The following is a 24,854-nucleotide window of genomic DNA, read 5'->3' on the forward strand; positions in this document are numbered from 1 at the left end:
TTTAAAAACATGTATTTTGTTTATCCCATATATTTTTATTTTATTTCACCTTTATTTAACCAGGTAGACCAGTTGAGAACAAGTTCTCATTTACAAATTCTACCTGGAACAAGTTTTAAAATCAGCAAGGGATTCCTGCATATCTATAAAATATGACTGTAGTTTTGACGCAGCCAGATCAACAGTCGGGGCAATAGTATACATAATTGTATCATCCGCATATATATAAAGTTTGCAATTTTTTAACAGACCAATGGTATTTATATAAATAGTTAAGGGAACAGGTCCGAACATTGACCCCTGTAGTACACCTTTATGTACTTCAAGAAATTCTGAGTTTACCCCATCAATCACGATGGCCTGAGTTCTGTCACTAAGATAATCAAAAAGCAGTTGTACATTTACCAAGGATTCAAGAATCTTAACTAGACAAGGAAGCCTTGAAGTGGGCCATAATTATTAAGATCACTACTGTCCCCGCTCTTAGAGTGGCAGCACAAGAGTTGATTTAAATAGCAGTGGGTTATTAATAACAGTGGGTTATTAAGCCAACAATGATGGACTCTGCACGTTAAGCAGACCATGATCCAATTGTTCAGGCTCTATGCATTTCTTGTCTATTGGAAGTGAAGCATCCAGCACTTCTCTTTCTGTAAATAGCCTAAAAGAAAAGATTTTACCAAAATGTCTCGCAAGATTCCCCTTTCAGCATCCAGCCCAATAGCATTGTGAATAGGCTTAGAAGTTATTTCAAAGAGATATCCAACTGAAATAAAATGGTGATTTGTATTTTGTATTTACTATCGATCCCCATTAGCTGTTGCAAAGGCAGCTAATGGGGATCGATACGTACAGTACAAAATCCATGTGTACGTGTGTATGCATGTGTCTGTTCCTATGTTTGTGTTGCTTCACAGTCCCCATTACCACATATGTACAGTAAAAGAAATCCATGTGTACGTGTGTCTGCACAGTCCCCGCTGTTCCATAAGGTATTTTTTTATCTGTTTTTTTAAATCAAATGTTACTGCTTGCATCAATTACTTGATGTGGAATAGAGTTCCATGTAGTAATGGCTCTATGTAGGACTATGCTCCTCCATCCATCTGTTTTGGACTTGGGGACTGTGAAGAGACCTCTTGTTGCATGTCTTGCGGGGTATGCATGGGTGTCCGTGTAGTTCAAACAGACAGCCTGGTGCATTCAACACATCAATACCTCTACAAGTCAATCTCTCCTCCACTTTGAGCTAGGAGAGATTGACATGCATATTATTAATATTAGCTCTCTGTGTACATCCAAGGGCCAGCCGTGCTGCCCTGTTCTGAGCCAATTGCAATTTTCCTAAGTCCTTTTTTGTGGCACCCTGACCACATGACTGAACAGTAGTCAAGGTGTGACAAAACTAGGGCCTGTAGGATCTGCGTTGTTGTTGGTGTTGTTTTAAGAAGGCAGAGCATCGCTTTATTTTGGACATACTTCTCCCCATTTATTACAAGACCTAGTTGATATTTAGGGTTTAGAGAATGATTTGTCCCAAATACAATGCTTTTAGTTTAAGAAACATTTAGGGCTAACTTATTCCTTGCCACCCACTATGAAACTATCTGCAACTCTTTGTTAAGCTGTAGTAGCTGACGTGTAAAGTGTTGAGTCATCCGCATACAATAGACACTCTGGCTTTAATGATGACATTTTTTCCCCGTAATGAGGCCAGTGTCTGAATTAATTTATTGTGGCAGATTGGAGAAAGTAGAACCCTTCAGGGATTTGACAGTTTTCTAGAATTTTGCCAGGTTCCCATTACAATCTGAAAGTGTGGTTACATAATATTCAGATTTAACCTTTCAGATTTAACCTTTCTGTTCACTGAAGTTTTTAAAGGATTCAGTTTGTGTATTCTCAAATCTCTAACACAAACAACTAGTGACTGGGTCACTAATGGCTTGGGCGAAAACACATGGAGAAACATATTTATTTTGTGTATTCAATAAAATATGATTAATCAGAGCTGACTTTGAAGGATCTCTCGGGCTGGGCCATGTAGGCTTAGTCACCTGGGTTAAGTTTAGATCAGTAGACATGTTGTTTAGATTGTCTGAAGCCTGCATTCAGGTCACCCAGGATAACTTCTTATTTAGTCAATTAAGACAAACCAGTTAACTCCTTGAGTACACAAGGATTAGCTGAGGGAGGACGGTAAGACCCCTATAACAGTTATGTATACATTCTTCCCCAGACAAAGGCTTAAAGATAGCAGCTCACATTCTTCGGCAAGGGAAGTGGATTCCAGTAAAGAGACAGATCATTATTTTTATAAAAATGTCCACTCCACCACCTCTACCCGATAGGCCTCAATATTAATATCAGAGTCCAGAATGTCCCCAGAGATCTATGTTTCAGTCAATACCAGGATTTCTGGATTTGTCTGCATAGCCCAGATCTTGATGTAATCCAGTTTAGGAAGTAAGCTCCTCATGTTCAGATGCATCTACCCAAGTCCTTTACATTAAAAAAAAAACTCAAACTCTACATTCAATAGCTGGTTGCAGGCCATGTCTGATGGTTGATATGGATATAGTGGTATGGTTATAAGATTGCACATTTGGTATATCCCTATTAGTAATGAGGAAGGAGAAGAAATTGGAATTACTTTTTCAAGGTTTGCACCATAGGGCCTGAGGCTGCAGCCAACGTCAAAATGAGGAATTCTCAAAGTAACCAATGATGGAATGTTATAAACTGACTTACACAGGCTTTGGTTGCTTTCCTGCAAGCTCACTTAATGATTTGAAAACCGTGGGGATATTAATGTTTTTGGAATTAACATATGAACTAAAAGCACTGGGTGAGCATGCCACAGTGGGCTCCTCTTTTGAGCTAACAATAGTAGATCTAAGAGTGGTGTAATGAACACGATGGGAGGCAGAGAGCTGGTTTCAAGCGCAGGGCGCAGCAGGTGTTTATTTGCAAAGTACCACAGGAGGAGGCAGGTAGCTGGGTCCAGGGGCAGGCAGAAGGTCATACACAGGGGGTCCAAAAAGGCAACAGTACAGGTAGGGAAAAGGCTAGTAACATTGTCCGGGAGATCAGGCAATAGGTTGAGAACAGTAAATCTGATAGGCTAAGGTACAGGCAGGGAATAGGGAAAAGGCATCGTTAGTGAGGCAGGGAAAAAGTATCATACACGGGAGAATTAAATTACGGAAAACACAGCGCTCCGAAATAGACCTGTGTCACAGAGGAAACAATACCTCACAGTGATGGGGTGCAAAGAACTGAACTAAATAGTGTGTGATAATGACATACAGGCGTGTGAACAGGTGATCGGGATCTGGAGAGTGAGCTGCATTCAGGGGATCTATGTGTTTGAGAGTGTGAGCTGGAAAGTGACCTGTGTTCAGGGGATCTACGTGTTTGAGAGTGTGAGTTGGAAGCAGACATTACAACTGGAGTTCAAACGAATGGGTAGAAAATTACAACTGACAACACCCCTGATAGTATAGACAACACTATGCCGATAACGCTTAGAGAGGATGGCCGGTATTACCTGAGCGGGGCTCGGTCAGTCTCAGTTAATATCTTAAAGCAGCATTGAAATGTGTAGTTCTAAACTTAGGGTAAGAGCTGGTTAGGGAATAAGTGGCAATAAGGAATATGTTGGACACTCCACCACTTAAACCTATCCAGATCCCTCATATCTGTAAACATTAGGGATATGTACAGTTGAAGTCGGAAGTTTACATACACTTAGGTTGGAGTCATTAAAACTAGTTTTTCAACCACTCCACAAATTTCTTGTTAACAAACTATAGTTTTAGCAAGTCAGTTAGGACATCTACTTTGTGCATGACTGTTACGGTTTTCTTGCGGTGAAGGAGAGGAGGACCACAATGCAGCGTGGTAATTTTGATACATGTTTAATAAAAGAATAAACACAATCTAAACAGCCTATCTGGTGCAAACAAACACAGAGACAGGAACAATCACCCACGAAACACCTAAAGAATATGGCTGCCTAAATATGGTTCCCAATCAGAGACAACGATAAACACCTGCCTCTGATTGAGAACCACTTCAGGCAACCATAGACTTTTCTAGATAACCCCACTATACCACAATCCCAATACCTACAAAAAAACAAGACAAAACACACCACATAATTAACCCACCCCTGCCTAACCAAAATAAAAAACACAAAATACTAAGACCAGGGCGTGACAATGACACAAATATCTTTTCCAACAATTGTTTACAGACAGATTATTTAACTTATAATTCACTGTATCACAATGCCAGTGGGTCAGAAGTTGCATACACAAAGTTGACTGTGCCTTTAAACAGCTTGGAAAATTCCAGAAAATTATGTCATGGCTTTAGAAGCTTCTGATATAAACATTTGAGTAATTTGGAGGTGTACCTGTGGATGTATTTCAAGGCCTACCTTCAAACTCAGTGCTTCTTTGCTTGACATCATGGAAAATCAAGAGAAATCAGCCAAGACCTCAGACAAATAAAGGTGTAGACTTCTACAAGTCTGGTTCATCATTGGGAGCAATTTCCAAACACTTGAAGGTACCATGTTCATCTGTACAAACAATAGTACACAAGTATAAACACCATGGGACCACGCAGCTGTCATACCACTCAGGATGGAGACGCGGTCTCCTAGAGATGAACGTACTTGGTGCAAAAAGTGCAAAACAATCCCAGAACAACAGCAAAGGACCTTGTGAAGATGCTAGATGAAACAGGTACAAATGCATCTATAGCCACAGTAAAACGAGTCCTATATGGATATAAACTGAAAGGCCACTCAGCAAGGAAGAAGCCACTGCTACAAAACCGCCATTAAAAAAGCCAGACTACAGTTTGCAACTGCATATGGGGACAAGATCGTACTTTTTGGTGAAATGTCCTCTGGTCTGATGAAACAAAAATAGAACTCTTTGGCCATAATGACCATCATTATGTTTGGAGGAAAAAGGGGGAGTCTTGCATGCCAAAGAACACCATCCCAACTGTGAAGCACAGGGGTAGCAGCATTACATTGTGGGGGTGCTTTGCTGCAGGAAGGACTGGTGCACTTCACAAAATTGATGGCATCATGAGGAAAGGAAAATTATGTGGATATATTGAAGCATCATATCAAGACATCAGTAGGAAGTTAAAGCTTGGTCGCAAATGGGTCTTCCAAATGCACATTGACACCAAGCATACTTCCAAAGTTGTGGCAAAATGGCTCAAGGACAACAAAGTCAAAGTATTGGAGTGGTCATCACAACGATCTCAATCGTGTAAAACATTTTGTGGGCAGATCTGAAAATGTGTGTGTGAGCAAGGAGGCCTACAAACGTGACTCAGTTACACCAGCTCTGTCAGGAGGAATGGGCCAAAATTCACCCAACTTATTGTGGGAAGCTTGTGGAAGGATACCCAAAACGTTTGAACCAAGATAAACAATTTAAAGGTGATGCTACCAAATACTCATTGAGTGTATGTAATCTTCTGACCCACTGGGAATGTGATGAAAGAAATAAAAGCTTATATAAATCCTTCTCTCTGCTTTTATTCTGACATTTCACATTCTTAAAATAAAGTGGTGATCCTAGCTGACCTAAAACAGGGCATTTCTACTAGGATTAAATGTCAGGAATTTAAATGTATTTGGCTAAGTTGTATGTAAACTTTCGATTTCAACTGTATATATGAAGGGATGTGTGAAGATTTATCTTATACCCACAGCATTTGATGAGTGTGAGTGAGCGTGTTTGTTTGCATGTGTGTAGTGTACATGCAAACACATTCTTTGTGTGGTAGCTGTATCTGATTATGTTCCACTGTTGCAGGAATGTGTGAGTGAATATGTGCTTGTCTAAGAATGTGTTTGTTTTTCTCTCTCTTTCTCTTTGTTTGTGTGTGAGAATGTTTGTGTATGTGTGGGTCTCTCTTTCAAATAATTTAAATGGGGCTTTATTGGCATGGGAAATCTTTCTCTCTACTGTGCCTTGAGGAAGGTAACTTGCTGTAGAAATTATTGTTGATAAATAATGTATTGGATCAGTGGAGCAATGCAGTTTGTGGCAACCTTTGTGCCGCTGGCCTGCACTTCACTCAGTTGTGCATTCATTTTCCCTTCTCCAGAGAACTTATACGGTACTCCCAAGCCCCCAGCCGAGCCCAGTCCGGCGGCCCCTCCACTGAATGTGAGTGAGGTGCTGCTTCCCGGAGCCCGGCCCAGCATCCAGGGCAAGAGGAAGAGGAACCAGTCGGTCAGAAACATGCAGCAGCAAGCCAGCCTGGAGCCACCCGAGGAAGAGGAGGAAAGCAGCCCCCCCGTGGTCAATGGGAACGGGGTGGCTATCACACCAGGTGAGCGGGCGTGCAGTGTTGGTGTGTGTATGGGGGAGGGGAGCGGATCCTGGCCCTGCGCAGGATCACTCTCTGGGATCACTGTCTGTATAGAATAATGTCTCTAGCCCTTTCAAATTTTACCGGGATAAATAACTGCGAGAAACCGCTATATTATAACCAATGATTTATATGAACAGCATGACATTAAATGATATATGCAGTAGCTAAATCTGGCCTCTCACGGCCTTGTCTGCTCTGCTATTATAAAGGCATAAGGCGAGACCCATATGCAGACACAGGAGGCAGATGGTTGAGCTCCGATATTTATTATAACAAGGGGTATGCAAAAGGCAGGTACGGTACAGACGAGAGTTCATAAACCAGGTCAGGGTCCAAACAGTACAGGGCGTTAGACAGTCTCGAGGTCAGGACAGGCAGGGGTTCAGTAACCAGGTCCGAGGTCAAACAGTAAAGGGCGTTAGGCAGGCTCGAGGTCAGGGCAGGAAGAATGGTCAGGCTGGCGGATTCGGTGTCAGGACAGGCAAGGGTCAAAACCAGGAGGACTAGGAAAAATAGGAGCTAGGAGAAATGATGAGCGACACTTGGAGGGGGTGGCGACAAACACAAGGACAGGTGAAACAGATCAGGTCGTGACAGCTATCAGCATTATCAATCATTAACGCTTAGTGTGTGTCTGAGTGTGTGCGCTGTCGTATTTACTATATATTGTTTATGCATATTGTTTGTTCTGAAACTGTACACGCAACCTTGAAATGCTCCCGGATGGTGCAGCGGTCATCTCAGTGCTAGAGGTATCACTACGGACCCTGGTTTTATTCCAGGCTGCATCACAACAGGCCGTGATTAGGAGTTGCATAGGGCGGTGCGCAATTGGCCCAGCGTCATCTGGGTTAGTGTTTGACCGGGGTAGGCCGTCATTGTGAATAAGAATTTGTTCTTAACTGACTTGCTTTGTTTACTATAAATAAATAACATGCAGTTAGTTGGCCTACGGGAACAAAACTTGGCTACAATTTTTGAGCTACAGGTTGGTATTGTAGGCCAGGAAATGTTGGCTGTGGAGCAGAGCTTCACTAAAACAAATGCCACTGAGGCAGAATGGGGGGGAGAGTTGGCAGAAACGTGTCCTAGAACGGTGCAGTCTTACCTCAAGCCGACGCATCACTGGATGAAATTAGCAGAAATTACTGCGAGCAAACGGGTTCTCCTACCATACCATTGCAAACAGCATTGTGCTACACACAATATCTACCATATCTGCCAGACTGTTCCACCACATGCTGTGCAATGTGTGCAAACACACACATGCCTGTGTGTGTACAAGCGCATGTACATACACACACATGCACATGTCCCTCAGGAGAGAGATGGGAAGAGAGAGAGAGAAATAGGAAGAGGGCATAGCAGCAGCACCCCTGATAAATTGCAATAAAAATTATTACTGTGTATATATATCTATATATATATATATATATATATATATATATATACACACACATACACATACACTAAATAAACACTCATCAGCAACCCCACCCCAAATCATCTTTCCGCGGCCAGGAGACGAAAAGAATAAAAAGGAGTGTCGGAAAATGAGAGATATAGAGAGACAGATGAAGACTTCAGGGGTCAAAGAATGAATGAGTCAGAGAGAGAGGTGGAGGAGGGGCTGAAAGAAGGGGCGCAACTGAGGAGGGAGATAGGGAAGGAGAGATTTGGAGATAGAGAGCGAGGCAGATGGAGAGATGGATAATGAGAGAGACAGGGGGAGAGAAAGGGAGAGGGATAGATGGAGGAAGAGAGCTGTGTAAGTATTAATGGAAACCAGGACAGAGAGCAGTAGAGGGTCCACACATCCAGGCTGTATCACAACCGGCTGTGATTGGGAGTCCCATAGGGCGGCTCACAATTGGCCCAGCGCCATCCGGGTTTTGCCGGTGTAGGCCGCCATTGTAAATAAGAATTTGTTCTTAACGGACTTGCCTAGTTAAATAAAGTTTTAATAAACTTTTTGAAAATGGAATTCAAAGAGGGAGAATATTGAGAGCAAAAGTAATGGAGAGAATAGAAAAGAAATGAGAGTGGCACAGAGGGATGGAGAAATAAGTCCAGAGCCAGAATGAGACTAAGGACATTGATAAATCAAAGCAAATGTGGTTGTGACAGTCCCCTGCACTCTTAGAAAGGGATTATTTGGCTGTCCTAATAAGAGAACCCTTTGAAGAACCATTTTGGGTTTCATTTAAAACCCTTTCTACAGAGGGTTCCACATGGAACCCAAAAGGGATCTCCTATGGGGACAGCCGTATTACCCTCTTGGGTGTGTGTGTGTGCGCGTGTGTATTGCTGTTGGAACACAAATGTCCAAATAAACACCCTGTGACACAAACACAGAAACAGGAGAGGGAGGTAAGAAAAGACACCTATGGGACAGAAATCTAGTGGGATCTACTATTGATTGGCTATGAGTGTGAACCCAGTTTAGCAAGAGAAACAACACTTGAGGAACAACACATACAGGGATACGCATACACAGACGTATTTTCAGTTGAAGGCAAGGACAAGCTATCGAGACACTGACAGCCCATCCTGTAGTTTCCTTTACAGATTTAGGATCAGCTTCCCCTCCCCCATTAGTGGGGTAAATGCAAAACGGAACCTAGATCAGCGTATATGGGAAAATTCACCCTATGCCCCATACACCCGGTCTTTGAAGCAAAGTTTTCACTCCTACCTGTTAGCAGTTGATGTTATTCTTCAATAACACAAACCCCAAAATAAATCAGGGGGAGAAAAATGTGTTTATTCAGAGAGGACAAATCATAGATGTTATGCTGGGAGGTAATGTTCATTCCCCCTGTCCTCAGCTTTTCACCCCCGGACAAAGGAACAGGATGCCATTTATAACCCCCCATCATAGCCTGGGGTTGACCAATCAGAAGTCCTTGCAGTACCACTGGGCCAATGGCTAAAAAACAAGTACCCTGCTCCGGACTCAATGTACAGAACGTAGCACACGTAGCTCTGAATTCAGGAGTGACATTGCACAGATTCTAAACAACTGTTTAACTGAAACCGAACTCCTATTTACAATTCCCTATTGACCAATAGTACTCTAGTTTTAAGTCCTCTTGTCCTCTGCGTTGTGTATTTATCTTCCAAATATTTTTATATACCGAACAGCATATTCATAAAGTGGGCTACAGTTTTCTCTAACCCAATGTGAATACATGGATGTTAGAAGGTCTTTGTAGAGCTCTAGTGGAGAACACTAACAGGAACATCATAGCGTGTGTTTAAAGACAGGTAATGTATTCTGTGTGTTCGTGTATCTCTAATCTGCTCTGTGGGACACTTAAGAGTGTGAAAGAGTCTTTGGACCACTAGAGCTGTGTTCTTCTTTGCTCAGCATTAATCCATAGGGAAGTGTTTTTCTCTAGAGGGCTCTCTATCCTCCACGAAGGGGCCATTTTCAGAGTTGAGATCGTTCATCAATGCATACCTGCCTGACTATATTAGACACCTGCCAAATCTCACAACACACGGAGAGATGTTTAGCATCAACTAACCACATTGTATGATATAGCAATCTGATGCCCTACTGCACAGTTGATGACGTAGCGCACAACCATTGGTTGATGCAATGCAATGTTCGCAATGCAGTCAGCCAGGAACGCCACCAATGTCAATGCAGATCTCTGAAGTCAGCAGATCAAGTCAAAATCAGCCCAAAGGGACTATAGAGACTGAGGTGTATGAGAAAAGACCATACTGTATGAACCGTCTGGATTTGTTTCTCGCTATGTTTTCTACAGAGACAAGCGAGCATGATGACAAGAGCACAGATGGGTCGGGGGAGGTTTCTGTGGTGGAGGCCCCGACACTGCCCTCTCCTGCCACTGAGCCCCCCACAGAGGGAGAGGAGCCCCCTGAGGGGGACTCCCCCAAATCACCCCCCAAACTCCCCGAGGGGGATGAGGAGGAACTGGGACCCCTGCCTGACAACTGGGAGATGGCCTACACAGAGAAAGGAGAGGTCTACTTCATAGAGTAAGTGTGTGTTTATGTGGGGGGACGGTGACGCACGCATGCACACACACTAGCAATGGTCATCAAAATAGTTACACTTTTTTAACAGCAATTCTAATAAAACAGTTGGACAATGGATTTTTGAATGTTACAAATACATCAGGTGTTCACTGAATTATAGCACATAAAACATTTTACTGGGTAAATAATGAATGGAGTTCAGGGAATCTGGTGGGAATTCAGGTATTGAAATATCAGGTTTTTTCTTAGTGGTGGTGGCTGCATCATGCATGGCATTTTATTCAGCACAATAAGTACATGTCTTCGCCACATTTTTTGCAGTATTAATTTTGTGCCTTATTGCAAACAGAATGCATATTTTGGAATATTTTCATTCGGTACAGGCTTCCTTCTTTACACAGTAATTTATATTAGTATTGTGGAGTAACTACAATGTTGATGATCCATCCTCAGTTCTCTCTTATGACAGTTTTAAAATCACCATTGGCCTCATGGTGAAATCCCTGAGAGGTTTCCTTATTTTCTGGCAAAGTAGTGAGGAAGGGTGCCTGTATTTTTGTCGATACTGTTTGTATTGATACACCGTCCAAAGTGTAATTAATAACTGCACAATGCTCAAAGGGATATTACATCTACTGAATTATTTTTTACCATCTATTAATAGGTGCCCTTCTTTGTGAACCATTGGAAAACCACCCTGGTCTTTGTGGTTGAATCTGTGCTTGAAATTCACAGCTCAGCTGAGGGGCCTTAAAGATAATTGTATTGGAGATAAGGTAGTAATTCAAAAAATATTATTGCACACAGAGTGAGTCCATACCACTTATTATGTGACAGCACATTTTTACTCCTGAACTTAGTGTATTTGGAATGTATTCAGATCCCTCGACTTTCAGCACTACCTTTAAGCACTCTTAAAGGGAGTGCTCCTAATCTCAGCTTGTTGCCTGTATAAAAGTCACCTGTCCACAGAAGCAATCAATCAGATTCCAAACTCTCCACCATGGCCAAGACCAAAGAGCTCTCCTGTCACGAACCTCGCCGAAGATGGTGCTTCTTCCTGTTCGGGCGGTGCTCGGCGGTCGTCGTCCCCGGCCTATTAGCTGCCATCGATTCCCTTTCCGTTTGTTTTGGTTATTGGGTAATTGGGTACACCTGTTTTGTATTAGGGTTTGTTTGTAGGGTATTTAAGGGCACTAGGCCCGCTGGGTATTTGTGCGGGCTTGTTTTTTGTTACTCTGTGTTTGATGGTGTGATTTATTCGTGTCTTTATTCTCCGGACTATTATTCTCCTGTTGTTTGGACTGGCAACTTTTATATACGCCCTGTGTGTTGGCGTGACCGTTTTTGTTGCGCTGGTGAATAAATTTGACAAACGACTGAACCCTGCTCTCTGCGCCTGATTCCACCCACCACTCCTAGTTGATTGTAGACCTACACGTGGCTGGAATGGGCTACAAGACAAGCAGCAAAGTACAGAGATCCTTGATGAAAAACAGCTCCAGAGCATTCATGACCTCAGATTGGGGCTAAGGTTCACCTTCCAACAGGGCAATGACCCTAAGCACACAGCCATGACAACGCAGGAGTGGCTTCGGTACAAGTCTCTGAACGTCCTTCAGTGGCCCAGCCAGAGCCCGGACTTGAACCTGATCGAACATCTCTGGAGAGAATTGAAAATATCTGTGCAGCAATGCTCTCCATCCAACCTGACAGAGTTTGAGAATATTTGCAGAGAAGAATCTCCCCAAATACAGGTGTGTCAAGCAGGTAGCGTCATATCCAAGACGACTTGATGCTATAATCCCTGCCAAAAGTGCTTCAACAAATTACTGAGTAAAGGGTCTGAATACTTATGTAAATATGATATTTTGGTCCAAAATGCTAACAGTTTCTACACCCAAGCCATAAAACTCTTGAACATCTAACCAAAAGGCAAACCAGAGTATTTGCATTGCCCCCACCCTCCTATTTTACACCGATGCTACTCTCTGTTATCATCTATGCATAGTCTCTTTAATAAATCTACCTACGTGTACCTATAACCTCAACTAACCTGTGCTCCCGCACATTGACCACTGTATATAGTCTCGCTATTGTTATTTTACTGTTGCTCTTTAATTACTTTTACTTTTATTTCTTATTTGTATTTTTTTAACTTAATTGTTGGTTAGGGGCTTGCACCTTTGCACTTTCACCTGTTGTATTTGGCACATGTGACTAATACGATTTGATTAGCAAAAAAACCTGCTTTGTCATTATGGGATGTTGTGTGTGAATTGATCAGGGGAAAAAAATTATCAATTTTAGAATAAGGCTGTAACAAAATGTAACAAAATGTGTAAAAAGTCAAGGGGTCTGAATACTTTGCGAAGGCACTATTTAGGCTTGCAATAACAAAAGGGTTGAATTCTTATTGACTCAAGACATGAAGCTTTTCGTTTGTAATTCATTTGTAAACATTTCTAAAAACAGAATTACACTTTGACATTATGGGGTAGTGTGTGTAGATTAGTGACACAATCTAAATTTAATAAAGTTTAAATTCAGGCTGTAACACCACTCGGAGTGTGGGGTCAGGAAAATAACCTCACACTCAACGTCAACAAAACTAAGGAGATGATTGTGGACTTCAGGAAACAGCAGAGGGAACACCCCCCTTTCCACATCAATGGAACAGTAGTGGAGAGGGTAGTAAGTTTTAAGTTCCTCGGCGTACACATCACAGACAAACTGAATTGGTCCACCCACACAGACAGCATCGTGAAGAAGGCGCAGCAGCGCCTCTTCAACCTCAGGAGGCTGAAGAAATTTGGCTTGTCACCAAAAGCACTCACAAACTTCTACAGATGCACAATCGAGAGCATCCTGTCGGGCTGTATCACCGCCTGGTATGGCAACTGCTCCGCCCACAACCGTAAGGCTCTCCAGAGGGTAGTGAGGTCTGCACAACGCATCACCGGGGGCAAACTACCTGCCCTCCAGGACACCTACACCACCCGATGTCACAGGAAGGCCATAAAGATCATCAAGGACAACAACCACCCGAGCCACTGCCTGTTCACCCCGCTATCATCCAGAAGGCGAGGTCAGTACAGGTGCATCAAAGCTAGGACCGAGAGACTGAAAAACAGCTTCTATCTCAAGGCCATCAGACTGTTAAACAGCCACCACTAACATTGAGTGGCTGCTGCCAACACACTGACTCAACTCCAGCCACTTTAATAATGGGAATTGATGGGAAATTATGTTAAATATATCACTAGCCACTTTAACTATGCCACTTTGTTTACATACTCATCTCATATGTATATACTGTACTCAATACCATCTACTGTATCTTGCCTATGCTGCTCTGTACCATCACTCATTCATACATCTTTATGTACATATTCTTTATCCCCTTACACTTGTGTCTATAAGGTAGTAGTTTTGAAATTGTTAGCTAGATTACTTGTTGGTTATTACTGCATTGTCGGAACTAGAAGCACAAGCATTTCGCTACACTCGCATTAACATCTGCTAACCATGTGTATGTGACAAATACAATTTGATTTGATTTGATTTGAAATGTGAATATTTTCTGAAGGTACTGTAAGTGTCGAGATGTGTTAAATCTCTGATGAAGCTTTAGCGTTCTTATACAGTAGATGCAACAGAAAGACAATATATTCCATTAATCCATTTCAGCCATCACCAGGGTGTTTGACAGGTCATTTTACACACACACAAACTGTTTCTCTCTCTCTCTGTCTTTCTAATGAGGAGCAGAGGGACAAATAGAGAATATATGGCAGTTTTGTTCACCTTAAATATCTCACCCTCTCACTCACACACAACCTCTGTCCTGCCCATCTCAACTCCACATAAAACATTGTAAAAAAAACACACATTCACAGGGGATGGGGGTTAATCCTTTTTTTTTAAATGAGAGGGAAATTCCACCCTCCTTTCATATTTTTGTAGGATATTCAGACAGTACAGAAACAGTGGTATACAGGATAGGTAATGAAAGTATAAAAGGTGGTCGCAGGGATTGAACCTACAAACTTTGGGTTCTAATGTGATTTTTTAAGGGTATTGCCACTCAACCACACAGGCGCTGATCTCTCTCTCCCTCTCTTCTTGTCCTCTCTGTCTTCCTTGCCTCGGTCTCTCCTCTCCATTTATGTACTGTATCTCTTTCTCCTCATCCCCCCTCTCTGTCCTCCTCCAGTCACAACACCAAAACCACATCATGGCTGGATCCTCGGCTGGCAAAGAAGGCCAAACCACCTGAGGAGTGCAAAGAGGACGGTGAGTGTTTTTGTTTTTATGTAAATGCACAAATCTATGTTTATGCATGAGGTGTCCCTCTTCTTCTCTTCAAAAAGTATGTGGACACCTGTTCATCGAACATAACGTTCCAAAGTCATGGGCATTTAATATGGAGTTGGTCCCCCCTTTGCTGCTATAACAGCCCCCACTCTTCTAGGAAGACTTTCCACTAGATGTTGGAACATTGCTGCGGGCACTTGCTTCCATTCAGCCACAAGAGTATTAGTGAGGTCGGTTACTGATGTGGGGCGATTAGGCATGGCTTGCAGTCACCGTTCCAATTGTTCCCAATCGTGTTCGATGGGGTTGAGGTCAGGGCTCTGTGCAGGCCAGTCAAGTTCTTACACACTGATCTCGACAATCCATTTCTGCATGGACCTCACTTTGTGCACGGGGGCATTGTAATGCTGAAACAGGAAAGGGTCTACCCCAAACTGTTGCCACGATGTTGGAAGCACAGAATTGTCTAGAATGTATGCTGTAGCTTTAAGATTTCCCTTCACTGGAACTAAGGGGCCCAGTCCGAACTATGTTACACATTGTCGATTTTACTTTTTGTGTGAGTGTGTATGCTTGTTGAATAGACCGAGACCATTAATTCTACTTCACCAAACTTTATAGTTGGCACAATGCATTTGGGCAGGTAGCATTCTCCGGGCATCCGCCAAACCCAGATTCGTCCATCGGACTGCCAGATGATGAAGCGTTGTTGGAAAGGTGGCATCCTATGACTGTGCCACGTTGAAACTCACTGAGCTCTTCAATAAGACCATTCTACTGCCAATATTTCCCTATGGAGATTGCATGGCTGTGTGCTAGATTTTATACACCTGTCAGCAACGGGTGTGCCTGAAATAGCCGAATCCACTAATTTGAAGGGGTGTCCACATACTCTTATTTATATAGTGTATCTATATATTGCCATACACTGAGTGTACAAAACATTAGGAACACCAGTTTATGTATTTCTGTCTTTTAGCTGTTATTGTTTATTAATGTTCTGTAGTATGTCATGTTTTGTGTGGACCACAGGAAGAGCACCTGCTGCTTTCGCAAAAGCTAATGGGGATCCTAATAAAATACCAAATACTAATATTGAGTTCCCATCCACTTTTGCCCTCAGTACAGCCTCAATTTGTTGGGGCATGGACGTTACAAGATGTTGAAAGCATTCCACAGAGATGCTGGTCCATGTTGACTCCAATGCTTGCCACTGTTGTGTCAAGTTTGCTGGAAATCCTTTGGGTGGTGGACCATTCTTGTTACATGGGAAACTGTTGTGTATGAAAAACCCAGCAGGGTTGCAGTTCTTGACACACTCAAACCGGTGCTCCTGGCACCTACTACCATACCCCGTTCAAGGGCACTTAAATATTTTGTCTTGTCGATTTACCCTTTGATTGGCACGCACACACATTCCATGTTTCAAATGTCTCAAGGCTCATAGCTTTCACCTGGATTCACCTGGTCAGTCTATGTCATGGAAAGAGCAGGTGTTCCTAATGTTATGTAAATATAAATATTTATAGCTTTCAGTGTTCGGAGATGTTGGCTGAGAGTTACAAGAGTGGAGACTGCAAATCTTACCAAATTACGCAAGATTTTAGTTCTGGGTTAACCGCGATTACTCCCCCCCTCTCCTCTCTGTCCAGTAAAGGACCTGTGTGTGACGGGAATTATAATAGCTCCTTTATCCCTCTTTTGAATCTATTTTTATTCTCTCTCTCACTCCCGACTGGGATATTCTCAAGAATACCTAAAACATTAAACTGGATAGTTAATTATCATATGCTGTTAAAACAGGGAATTGCTGCCATATTGCCTCCACATATTCAGTCAGTATATGTCCTTCTAAATCAGCAAGGGCAAGGAAACAGGAAATTAAGAAAAGGAGAATAGGACAGGATATAGTAAGTGTAGGGTTTTATGACATAGGAAAGGAAGGGAAATAAATAGGAAAGGAAATGAGAATAGGACGTGGGAAGGGATATTAAATGGGAAGGGTATGCAAACAGGAAATCAATGGAAGGGAAGAGGTTTTATGAAGGAAGGGGAGAGGACATAGGGCTGGAAAGGGAATGGAATGGAATATGATATAGGAAGGGAAGAGACTAGGACATTGGAAAGGAAGGTGAGGGTTTAAGGACATAGGATAGGGAAGGAAATAAGACAGAAGGGGATACGATGTAGAAATGGAGTGAGGGGGGTTCTAGGACATAGGAAAGGAATGGGAGGATTTAGAAAAGGGTGGGTTTCAGGACATAGGAAGGGAATGGGACATAGGAAAGGAAGGGAGGGAGGAAGTAGTAAGGGAAATTAATTAAGGAAATAGGACCTAAGGAAGGACGAGAATAAAACATTGGAAGGGGATAGAATATAGGTAAGGAAGGGAGGACATAGGAAAGGAAATTAAGGAAGGAAATAGGAGACAGGAAAGGAGGGGAATAGGACATTGGAAAGGAATGGGAGAGTTTAGGAAAGGGTGGGTTTTAGGATAAATGAAGGGAAGGGAATTAGGACATGGGAAAGGAAATGAAGGAAGGAAATAGAACATAAGAAAGGAGGAGAATCTGACATCGGAAGGGAAGGGTTTAGGATATAGGTAGGGAAGGGTTCAATAATATAGGAAGGGAAGCCTGTTTTTAGTATTGGTACATTACATAGCCCCAATGTTGTTTGTCGTTGTTTGCTGCCAGTCTGACTGAAGAATTCTGGGATTTCCTGGAGCCTCACAGCTACAAACAGGGAGGCAGAAACAAATACATGTTTACTTTCATCAACCTTCCCCTTTTCTCTCGGCCCCCCCACATCCTTTTCCTCTCTCTTTCCTTTGAATCCTCTATGTCCTTCACTCTCCCTATGTCAGCCTCTTGCTCTCCTGCTGTGTTGAGAGACTTTTTGTCTTGCTTTAAATGAAACATTCTCATTTCATTAAAACCTCGCCCCCCCATTAAAATAAAACACCCAAATATATCCTGTACTGCATACATGTACCATACTCACCTTTCCCTCTACCACACGATACAAAACACCACCACAATAACCAAAAACCAAAGGCGTGCAGAGACCATCCCTTTAGATAATAGTAAAGGGTATGTTACCCCCCCCCCCCCTGTTCCTCCTTGTTATCCCCCCCACCCTGTTCCTCCAAATAGCCAACTTTGCCTGAGCAAACAGAAAATTCAACAAAACACATTTTGCCTTTTCCTTATTTGAATACCTATACCCCATTATAAAAATCCCAACAATAAAAAACACCCCCAACCTCTCACACAGACATTCCAACACAGACATTAATGGCATTAACCTGGCACACACAGAAAACACATGAATCACAGTTTCTCTCATAACACAGAAGAACACCCCTGCCCGACTCCCGTGCCAACACCCGTGTTCAACCCATGCCAACCAGCTGTTAGTGGCCAGGGCTCCATGTAGAACCCTCCACTGGAAGTCCCCTGACCTCTTTGGTGCTGGGGGTTTGTAGAACCCCCTCCATCTAAAACCCACCATACTCTCCTCCCCACATACCCCCTGCCACTGATGTAACTTCACTCCCTTCGCTCCTAATGTTACTCACCTTAATAAGAGGTTGTAGAGGGCTTTACCTCCCCACCCCCTCAAACTCCCCCAGGCTCGGAATGTTAAATTCTAACAAGTCCTCCAGACCCCCTTGCCAGTCCCCAGTCTCTGACGTCACCTGCAGTGGCAGAAACATTGGTGGACCCTCCCCCTTTGGCCACTCAAACACCCCTCTTACCGGCTCAGACAGTGCGTCCTGGACCTCCTCCAGGAATCTCCCCAGCAGCCTAAGATACATTATTCCTGTTTGTTGTGCCAGGACTTCCGGGGTTTTCCACCCTTCCTCTCCCAGCAGTCGCAGGTCACCCAGCCTTTGTAAACCCGCTGCCATCAGTTGCCTCTGCAGGGTGGCTGACTGAACCGATCTCAAAGGGATGGCTGGGTTGTGGAAGATAGGCTCCTCCCACACCCACACAGCCCAGGCTCCACATCCCCTTCTCGTGTGGGCCTTAGCAGCTGCCAGGCCCTCAGCACCGCAGAGTAAAAATCAAAGACCTGCTGTATTCAGCCCCTCCAGCCTCATGAGGAACAGTTGCCGGTCCAACCCTAATCCGCCAGCTCTCCTCAGCAGCGCATGCTGGCTCCCTCCATCAGTATGGTACAGCAGTCTCTGCACCACCTTTAGTCAGGAAGCAGACACCCTGCTCTCCAGTTCCACCAGGCCCTGTCCTCCTTCGTGGATGGTCAAGTACAACACTGTGCCTTCAACCAGTGATGGCCCGACCAGAAAAAATCCACCAGCTTGCGTTGCAGGTCTGAAAGCAGACTCAATGGCTAGTGTATATAACTGCCCCGATATAGGGCATCCTTGTCTAATGCTCAGTCTCACCCAGACTGGCCTACTGAGCCCTCCTCCCACCTTGACTATACATGATGCCCCAGCATACAATAGATTCACACAAGTCAAAAAACTTTTCCCAAACACAGACATCACATTAAACAGATACTCATGGTCCACTCTATCAAAAGCCTTCTCTGATCTGATCTAAAGAGACCAGTCCAAAGTTCACATTAGAACCTCTCGACAAGTCCAACATGTCCCTGATTAAGAACAAGTTGTCGATGATTGAGCATCCCGGTACACAATATGTTTGGTCCTTATGTACTATCAAGTCCTGATGTGACTTCAGTCTGTTAGAGAGGACCTTGGCAAATATCTTGTAGTCCGCACAGAGCAATGCCACAGGCCTCCAGTTCTTAAGTTCAAACAAGTCCCCTTTTTTGGGTAGGAGAGTCAGAACCACCCGACGGCAGCTCATTGGTAACTCTCCTACCCCGACGCATTCACGCAACACCCAAAAGAGGTCCAGTACAATTATTCATCCAAGATGGTGTAGCAGTAAGACGTCTTGTCCCTTTGTATATATCGTTTTTTTCGGGTTTTTTGTTTTTCTTCGCATATCTTTTAAAACATTTTGCTAAACCTCAACTTCTAAATACTCTCCTGCAACCCGCCTCACCCAATGTAGCTATTTTTCCTAAAGTATTTATATTTACTTCGGATCCGGAACCCCTCGACTGAAGCTAGCCAGCTAACTACCAGCTATCAGTCAGAAAAACATTGCTAGCGGTCTTCAGCTAACCGGTCATCAGCTAACCTTTAGCTCAGAAAACTCTCGCCAGTTTGAACAACGCGACTCTAACCAGAGCATAACGGACCTATTTATTTTTTTATCCCCGGATTCCCACCGCAAACGGAACATCTTCAGCTGGATCTTCACAACTAGCTACCTAGCTAACCGAAACCCCGGATGATTACTCCTGGCTAGCGTTTCCACCCACTTAGCTTGAAGCTAGCCCGGCCAGAGCCCTTGTGCTACCACCGTAGCATACTCCTGGGCTACAATATCCGGACCCACGACCGGTCTATCGATGTCACCGCATGAAGAGGAATAAACAGACTCACCCCATCGTGACGTCCCCCAAAGGCTAACTCTCTAGCCCTTGCTATCTCCTTGCTTGCTAATTCGGCCTGCTAACTGCTAGCTTGTTTAGCCCCGGCCTACTAACTGTTAGCTTGTTAGCACAGGCCTGATAACCGTCTGAATCACCGCGTCCCAAACACTCACTGGACCCATATTTACTTTCTATCTCTTTCGATTTTTAATTTGTTTATACCTTCCGGTAACCTGCCTCACCCAATGTGATACGGAATCGCTATTATTTAAACATTTTAGAACACACTCAAGAACCTCCAGAAGCTAACCAGCTAACTAGCTACAAGCTATTTAGTCATTGTTCGTTTTTTTTACCTGGATAACACTCGCCAGTCCAGCTTCCCTGCCCCATCCACCGCTGCCCCCTGGACACTGATCACTTGGCTGCATAGCTGATGCATGCTGGACTGTCCATTAATCACGGTACTCCATTCTGCTTGTTTATGTTTTATCTGTCGGCCCCAGCCGCACTCAGGCTTTGTGTGTAGTTAATCCGACTCTCCCTCTGCCTAGTTAACGCCATTTTACCTGCTGTTGTTGTGCTAGCTGATTAGCTGTTGTTGTCTCACCTACTGTTTTAGCTAGCTCTCCCAATTCAACACCTGTGATTACTGTATGCCTCGCTGTATGTCTCTCTCAAATGTCAATATGCCTTGTATACTGTTGTTCAGGTTAGTTATCATTGTTTTAGTTCACAATGGAGCCCCTAGTTCCACTCTTCATACCCCTGATACCTCCGTTGTCCCACCTCCCACACATGCGGTGACCTCACCCATTACAACCAGCATGTCCAGAGATACAACCTCTCTCATCATCACCCAGTGCCTGGGCTTACCTCCGCTGTACCCGCACCCCACCATACCCCTGTCTGCGCATTATGCCCTGAATATATTCTACCATGCCCAGAAACCTGCTCCTCTTATTCTCTGTCCCCAACACTCTAGGCGACCAGTTTTGATAGCCTTTAGCCGCACCCTCATACTACTCCTTCTCTGTTCCGCGGGTGATGTGGAGGTAAACCCAGGCCCTGCATGTCCCCAGGCACCCTCATTTGTTGACTTCTGTGATCGAAAAAGCCTTGGTTTCATGCATGTCAACATCAGAAGCCTCCTCCCTAAGTTTGTTTTACTCACTGCTTTAGCACACTCTGCTAACCCTGATGTCCTTGCCGTGTCTGAATCCTGGCTCAGGAAGGCCACCAAAAAATCGGAGATTTCCATACCCAACTATAACATCTTCCGTCAAGATAGAACTGCCAAAGGGGGAGGAGTTGCAGTCTACTGCAGAGATAGCCTGCAAAGTAATGTCATACTTTCCAAGTCCATACCCAAACAGTTCGAACTACTAATTTTGAAAATTACTCTCTCCAGAAATAAGTCTCTCACTGTTGCCGCCTGCTACCGACCCCCCTCAGCTCCCAGCTGTGCCCTGGACACCATTTGTGAATTGATCGCCCCCCATCTAGCTTCAGAGTTTGTTCTGTTAGGTGACCTAAACTGGGATATGCTTAACACCCCGGCAGTCCTACAATCTAAGCTAGATGCCCTCAATCTCACACAAATCATCAAGGAACCCACCAGGTACAACCCTAACTCTGTAAACAAGGGCACCCTCATAGACGTCATCCTGACCAACTGGCCCTCCAAATACACATCCGCTGTCTTCAACCAGGATCTCAGCGATCACTGCCTCATTGCCTGTATCCGCTACGGAGCCGCAGTCAAACGACCACCCCTCATCACTGTCAAACGCTCCCTAAAACACTTCTGTGAGCAGGCCTTTCTAATCGACCTGGCCCGGGTATCCTGGAAGGACATTGACCTCATCCCATCAGTTGAGGATGCCTGGTCATTCTTTAAAAGAAACTTCCTCACATTTTTTAGATAGGCATGCTCTGTTCAAAAAATGCAGAACTAAGAACAGATACAGCCCTTGGTTCACTCCAGACCTGACTGCCCTCGACCTGCACAAAAGCATCCTGTGGCGGACTGCAATAGCATCGAATAGTCCCCGCGATATGCAACTGTTCAGGGAAGTCAGGAACCAATACACGCAGTCAGCTTCTTCAGGCAGAAGTTTGCATCCTGTAGCTCCAACTCGAAAACGTTCTGGGACACTGTGAAGTCCATGGAGAACAAGAGCACCTCCTCCCAGCTGCCCACTGCACTGAGGCTAGGTAACACGGTCACCACCGATAAATCCATGATTATCGAAAACTTCAACAAGCATTTCTCAACGGCTGGCCATGCCTTCCGCCTGGCTACTCCAACCTCGGCCAACAGCTCCGCCCCCCCCCCGCAGCTACTCGCCCAAGCCTCTCCAGGTTCTCCTTTACCCAAATCCAGATAGCAGATGTTCTGAAAGAGCTGCAAAACCTGGACCCGTACAAATCAGCTGGGCTTGACAATCTGGACCCTCTATTTCTGAAACTATCCGCCGCCATTGTCGCAACCCCTATTACCAGCCTGTTCAACCTCTCTTTCATATCGTCTGAGATCCCCAAGGATTGGAAAGCTGCCGCAGTCATCCCCCTCTTCAAAGGGGGAGACACCCTGGACCCAAACTGTTACAGACCTATATCCATCCTGTCCTGCCTATCTAAGGTCTTCGAAAGCCAAGTCAACAAACAGGTCACTGACCATCTCGAATCCCACCGTACCTTCTCCGCTGTGCAATCTGGTTTCCGAGCCGGGCACGGGTGCACCTCAGCCACGCTCAAGGTACTAAACGATATCATAACCGCCATCGATAAAAGACAGTACTGTGCAGCCGTCTTCATCGACCTTGCCAAGGCTTTCGACTCTGTCAATCACCATATTCTTATCGGCAGACTCAGTAGCCTCAGTTTTTCGGATGACTGCCTTACCTGGTTCACCAATTACTTTGCAGACAGAGTTCAGTGTGTCAAATCGGAGTGCATGCTGTCCGGTCCTCTGGCAGTCTCTATCTGGGTGCCACAGGGTTAAATTCTCGGGCCGACTCTTTTCTCTGTATATATCAATGATGTTGCTCTTGCTGCGGGCGATTCCCTGATCCACCTCTACGCAGACGACACCATTCTATATACTTCCGGCCCGTCCTTGGACACTATGCTATCTAACCTCCAAACGAGCTTCAATGCCATACAACACTCTTTCCGTGGCCTCCAACTGCTCTTAAACGCTAGTAAAACCAAATGCATGCTTTTCAATCGTTCGCTGCCTGCACCCGCACGCCTGACCAGCATCACCACCCTGGATGGTTCCGACCTTGAATATGTGGACATCTATAAGTACCTAGGTGTCTGGCTAGACTGTAAACTTTCCTTCCAGACTCGTATCAAACATCTCCAATCGAAAATCAAATCAAGAGTCGGCTTTCTATTCCGCAACAAAGCCTCCTTCACTCACGCCGCCAAACTTACCCTAGTAAAACTGACTATCCTACCGATCCTCGACTTTGGCGATGTCATCTACAAAATTGCTTCCAACACTCTACTCAGCAAACTGGATGCAGTTTATCACAGTGCCATCCGTTTTGTCACTAAAGCACCTTATACCACCCACCACTGCGACTTGTATGCTCTAGTCGGCTGGCCCTCGCTACATATTCGTTGCCAGACCCACTGGCTCCAGGTCATCTACAATTCCATGCTAGGTAAAGCTCCGCCTTATCTCAGTTCACTGGTCCGTAGCATGCGCTCCAGCAGGTGTATCTCACTGATCATCCCTAAAGCCAACACCTCATTTGGCCGCCTTTCGTTCCAGTACTCTGCTGCCTGTGACTGGAACGAATTGCAAAAATCGCTGAAGTTGGAGACTTTTATCTCCCTCACCAACTTCAAACATCTGCTATCTGAGCAGCTAACCGATCGCTGCAGCTGTACATAGTCTATTGGTAGATAGCCCACCCATTTTCACCTACCTCATCCCCATACTGTTTTTATTAATTTACTTTTCTGCTCTTTTGCACACCAATATCTCTACCTGTACATGTCCATCTGATCATTTATCACTCCAGTGTTAATCAGAAAAATTATTTGCCTACCTCCTCATGCCTTTTGCACACAATGTATATAGACTCCCCTTTTTTTCTACTGTGTTATTGACTTGTTAATTGTTTACTCCATGTGTAACTCTGTGTTGTCTGTTCACACTGCTATGCTTTATCTTGGCCAGGTCGCAGTTGCAAATGAGAACTTGTCCTCAACTAGCCTACCTGGTTCAATAATTTTTTTTTTTTTTTTTTTTTTTATCCCCAGAATTCTTTATAAAACTCCACTGGGAGTCCATCAATCCCCGGTGCACGACCAGGGGACATCTGGGTTACAGCCTCTGCCAGTTCATGGGACAACAGAGGAATGTCAATTGCATCCGTCTGTGCCAGAGAAAGCTTAGGCTCCTCCCACACCCACAGCCCAGGCTCCACATCCCCTTCTTCTTGTTCTGCGAACAAGACCTGAGCACACATAGGATCACACATTTCTGCCCTATATAACTCAGTATAAAACTCTGCAGGTCGCTCCTGCATCTCCCCACCACAGAGGTCACCTGCCCATCTGACAGCCGTAGACAATGCATACCTTTTGCTTTCCAAACCAAAGGAGGAGGAGCT

At 44.3% G+C, this 24,854-nt stretch overlaps 1 protein-coding gene across 5 annotated transcripts in view; it reads left to right on the plus strand.

Annotated features, from left to right (window-relative positions):
• Window positions 1-24,854, plus strand: part of LOC109867612 (membrane-associated guanylate kinase, WW and PDZ domain-containing protein 2) — a 297,617-nt gene that overhangs the window by 117,425 nt on the left and 155,338 nt on the right. For all 5 annotated transcript variants that reach the window (XM_031801801.1, XM_031801802.1, XM_031801800.1 and 2 more), the window contains exons 4-6: window positions 6,145-6,372; window positions 10,191-10,425; window positions 14,642-14,721. In XM_031801801.1, the coding sequence (XP_031657661.1) occupies window positions 6,145-6,372; window positions 10,191-10,425; window positions 14,642-14,721 (543 nt within the window). The remainder of the gene's footprint in view (window positions 1-6,144; window positions 6,373-10,190; window positions 10,426-14,641; window positions 14,722-24,854) is intronic.

This window comes from Oncorhynchus kisutch, linkage group LG22, assembly GCF_002021735.2.
Source record: "Oncorhynchus kisutch isolate 150728-3 linkage group LG22, Okis_V2, whole genome shotgun sequence".
Classification (NCBI taxonomy): domain Eukaryota; kingdom Metazoa; phylum Chordata; class Actinopteri; order Salmoniformes; family Salmonidae; genus Oncorhynchus; species Oncorhynchus kisutch.